This window comes from Alosa pseudoharengus, unplaced genomic scaffold (genome assembly GCF_046254945.1).
Source record: "Alosa pseudoharengus isolate Yale_2024_CS ecotype anadromous, Long Island Sound unplaced genomic scaffold, YU_APseudo_1.1 YU_APseudo_1.1_scf_10, whole genome shotgun sequence".
Lineage (NCBI taxonomy): Eukaryota > Metazoa > Chordata > Actinopteri > Clupeiformes > Clupeidae > Alosa > Alosa pseudoharengus.
In genome coordinates, this window is record NW_027468565.1 from 10,753,259 (window position 1) to 10,757,430 (window position 4,172).

Consider the following 4,172-nt stretch of genomic DNA (forward strand, 5'->3'; position numbering starts at 1 on the left):
GGTGGTGGTGGTGGTGGTGGTGATGGTGGCGGTGGGGGTGGGGGGGGCAGTCAGAAAATGTTGCCGTCGCTGCTGTCGCTGCTCCCGCCTGGGCTGTGGACGGACTTATCCTCCCGTTCTAGCGTTGCTGCCGCTGCTTCTGCTGCTGCTACTGCTGCCGCCACTGCTGCTGCTGCTGCCCCTGGCTACAGTGCTTGACTAAGCTGGCTGGCGCACTCACTGTGTGTGTGTGTGTGTGTCTCTCTCTCTCTCTCTCTCTCTGCTGCAGCACAACCGGTCAGCCCCGCTTCTGATGGCAAGAGAAGGCTAACTGCCACAACTTACCACCTCAGGACTTTTGGCGAGTAGGAGAAAGGGGGGGGGGGGCAGGGTAAGGAACACCAAAAAAAAAAAAAGAAACAAAAAACAGAAGAAGGGATTTGGGGGGAGAGCTGTCGCACAAGGAAAGGAGGAGGACGAAAGAGAAGGAGAAGAGGAGGAAGAAGGAGAGGAGGAGGAGGAGAAAAAAGCAGAGGAGGGTGAGCGAAGGAATCCTCCGCAAGGCTGCACTCCGAAATCAACGGCACGTCACAGACACAATCAATCCTTCTCTCTCCCTCTCCCTCTCTGCCTCTCTCTCTTGCGCGCGCGCTCTCTCCCTCTCTCCCTCTCTCTCTCTCACACACACAAACACACACTCTCTCTTTTCTCTTCTCTGTCACAGAGTGGAGCAGAGCTGCGTTCTTAAGCAGAAGCCTCACCGCTGCTGCTGTCCTCTCTCTATCTCTCTCTCTCTCTCTCCCCCTCCTTCTTTTCCTCTCTCTTCCTCTCTCTCTCTCTCTCTCACTCACTCACTTGCTCGCTCGCTCGCTCTCTATCCCGCACCAACACCACCCCCGAACCCCCCCTCTGGAGAAATTGACGGATTATTGCTAACTGTGCACGCGGCAGCCTGCAGCTGCTACACCGATGGACCAGGGGAGCGCAGCTAGTTAAAAAATGCAAGACGGAACAACCGCAACGTGCGTCTATTAGCCCTTTTCTGGATTTGTCTGTGAACGGCTAATCAACCGGACAAGTGTCGGAGGGTGGTGGAGAGAGAGAAGGGAGAAAAAAAAACCAAAAAGTAAGGAGGCGGGGGGAAGACTCCAACACAAGGGAAAGAAAATCTGGACTTGGGATTTTTTTTCTCTTCCTTCGCTCTGTGTTCGTTCTGTGTTATGTTAATTGCTTTTGATTCATTTTGGCTGTTTTTCCCTACTGTCTGCCTTGGTTGAACCTGCCTGCACACAGTACTGCGATGGAGCCGCACAAAAATATTCAGTGGTTTTCAGCATCGGCTTCCAAGGACAATCAGTGGGGGAGATAAGGGGATGTCTCTTCTAGGCACGATGGATCCACGCACCTGCTTAGCTCTCTGGGCCCCTCGTCCCCCAACTGGTTCATCTTAATGCGGCTTTTGTCTGGATTTAATAGGAGCCATTTTGTTGAATTGCTTCTCTGTCCACTTTACACTTTTCTGGAGGAATTTAAAAAAAAAAATGCCCAACTGCTCCTGATGAGGAGGATGAATGAATGTGTTCCTGTTTGTGCTTGCTGATCTAAAGGGGGAGACCAGATCTCTCAATAAGCAAAAAACCCATGAGGTAAGTGCTGATTTTTTTAACCCTTTAGTGCTTCTTGTGTCTCTGTTGACTCCGGTTTTACTTGGTTTATTTACCCCTCCCCCCTTGCCCCCTTTCCCCCTATCCGTCTCTCCACACAGCATCCTTCTGCACTGTCGATGGAAAAAAGAACGAGAGCCTTGCTCAAACCAGGGTAGGGCCAGCTCTCCGCCCCTGAGCCGAATCCCCACACAATGTTGAATTATGAACGTGCCACATCATGAGTCTCTCGGGGCAGGTAACTGTGCACCGTGCCTGGAACTCAGCCCTGCTCTGTGCAGTCTACCTCATGGTGCGAGCGTGGAGTGCGTGTGCGGCCCCCTCGGGCCCCCTCAACTGCCCGGCCGTCTGCTCGTGCAGCGGTCAGTTCAGTAAGGTGGTGTGCACCCGCCGCGGGCTCGTCCGCGTGCCCCCGGGGATCCCGTCCAACGCCCGCTTCCTCAACCTGATGGAGAACAGCATCGAGGTCATCCAGGCGGACACTTTTCGGCACCTCCACCACCTCGAGGTCCTGCAGCTGGGCCGCAACTCCATACGGCAAATCGAGGTGGGCGCCTTCAACGGCCTGACCAGCCTCAACACGCTGGAGCTGTTTGACAATCGGCTCACGGTCATCCCCAGCGGTGCCTTCGAGTACCTGTCCAAGCTGCGGGAGCTTTGGCTCAGGAGCAACCCCATCGAGAGCATCCCGTCGTACGCGTTCAACCGCGTGCCCTCGCTCATGCGTTTGGATTTGGGTGAGCTGCGGAAGCTGGAGTATATTTCGGATGGCGCTTTCGAAGGATTATACAACTTGAAGTACCTTAACCTTGGAATGTGTAACCTGCGCGAGATGCCCAACCTCTCGCCGCTGGTGGGACTCGAGGAGCTGGAGATCTCGGAGAACTTCTTCCCTGAGATCAAGCCGGGTTCCTTCCGGGGCCTCAAGGCCCTGAAGAAGCTCTGGATTATGAACTCCAAGATCACGCTGATCGAGCGGAACGCCTTCGATGATGTCACGGGCCTGGTTGAGCTCAACCTGGCCCACAACAACCTCAGTTCCCTCCCGCATGACCTTTTCGCGCCCCTCAGCTACCTAGTGGAGCTGCACCTCCACCACAACCCGTGGCGGTGCGACTGCGACGTGGTGTGGCTCTCGTGGTGGCTGCGCGAGTACATCCCCACCAACTCCACCTGCTGCGGCCGCTGCCACACGCCGGCCCACATGCGAGGACGCTACCTGGTAGAGGTGGACCAGACCACCTTCCAGTGCTCGGCGCCGTACATCCTGGACGCGCCGCGCGACCTGAACATCTCGGCGGAGCGCGTGGCCGAGCTCAAGTGCCGCACGGCGCCCATGTCCTCGGTGCGCTGGCTGCTGCCCAACGGCACGGTGCTGACGCACGGCTCCAACCACCCGCGGATCGTGGTGCTCAACGACGGCTCGCTCAACTTCTCGAACGTGCTGCCCAACGACACGGGCATCTACGTGTGCATGGTGACCAACGTGGCGGGCAACTCAAACGCCTCGGCCTACCTGAACGTGAGCGCCGCCGAGCTCAACACGTCCGACTCGGTTTACTGCCCCCCCACCGATGTGACGGTGGAGGTGGACCAGCCCGTGTCCGAGGACGCGCTGCTCAAGCCCAAGATGACCACCGCCACGGCCTCGCCGTCCGTCTTTCAGCCCGTCTTCATCTCCACGCCCACCGTGCTGCTCCAGACGCCGCGACAGGTGTCGGTGCCCACCTCGCCGCAGGGCACGCCGCGCCCGCCCTCGCCCAGCCTCGACGACATGATGAAGACCACCAAGATCATCATCGGCTGCTTCGTGGCGGTCACCATGCTGGCGGCCGCCATGCTCGTCGTCTTCTACAAACTGCGCAAGCAGCACCAGCACCGCAGCAGTGTGGCCGCTGCCAGGACTATAGAGATCATCCACATGCAGGAGCAGGAGCAGGATCTGCCGCCGCCGGCCTCCTCGGGGAGCTGCCTGCCCGGCGAGGGCCTGCGTGGTGACCACCACCACCACAACAGCATCTACAAGCCCTACAGCAGCAGTGGCGGCGGCGGCACCTACAAAGCAGCAGCACATGGGGCAATGTGGACAGAGAACAACATCGGCAACTCTCTGCACCGCTCGCGGCCCACCGCCACCACCACCACCACCACCATCAGCACCATCCACGAGCCCTACCTTAAAAAATCCCACAAAGAGAAGGTACAGGAGACTCAGATCTAGCATCTCTCTTTCTCTCCCATCCAGCCCCCAACCCCCCAAATGACCCAAAACTCCCACCTCACCATTGCCTTTACTCTGTGTTTTTGACTTCTTTTTTCACCCTTCATCTACACATGCAATAGAATGCACAAAGAAAAAAAAAGACAGCAAACCACTTTTTTGTACAAAGTGCAAAACTGAGACTGTTTTTCTTGTACATGCTTATACATAAATATGTGAAAAAAGTATATATATAAATATATGAAATCAGTCCACTATGGGATGGTGAGAACAAACAGATTATATTAAAAAGAAGAGGAAATTTAAAC

The 4,172-nt window shown here is 56.2% G+C and overlaps 1 protein-coding gene across 1 annotated transcript; it reads left to right on the forward strand.

The window, feature by feature from the left end:
* The first annotated feature begins 1,860 nt into the window (after positions 1–1,860).
* lrrc4.2 (leucine rich repeat containing 4.2) lies at positions 1,861–3,864 on the forward strand. The gene has a single exon (XM_076300143.1). The coding sequence runs from the start codon at positions 1,864–1,866 to the stop codon at positions 3,862–3,864; it is 2,001 nt and encodes a 666-aa protein (XP_076156258.1). The 5' UTR covers positions 1,861–1,863.
* The last annotated feature ends 308 nt before the right edge of the window (positions 3,865–4,172 follow it).

Bases quoted from the DNA above. Each gene is read 5' to 3' on its own strand.
- lrrc4.2 (XM_076300143.1), top strand. From the start codon at position 1,864: ATGAGTCTCTCGGGGCAGGTAACTGTGCACCGTGCCTGGAACTCAGCC.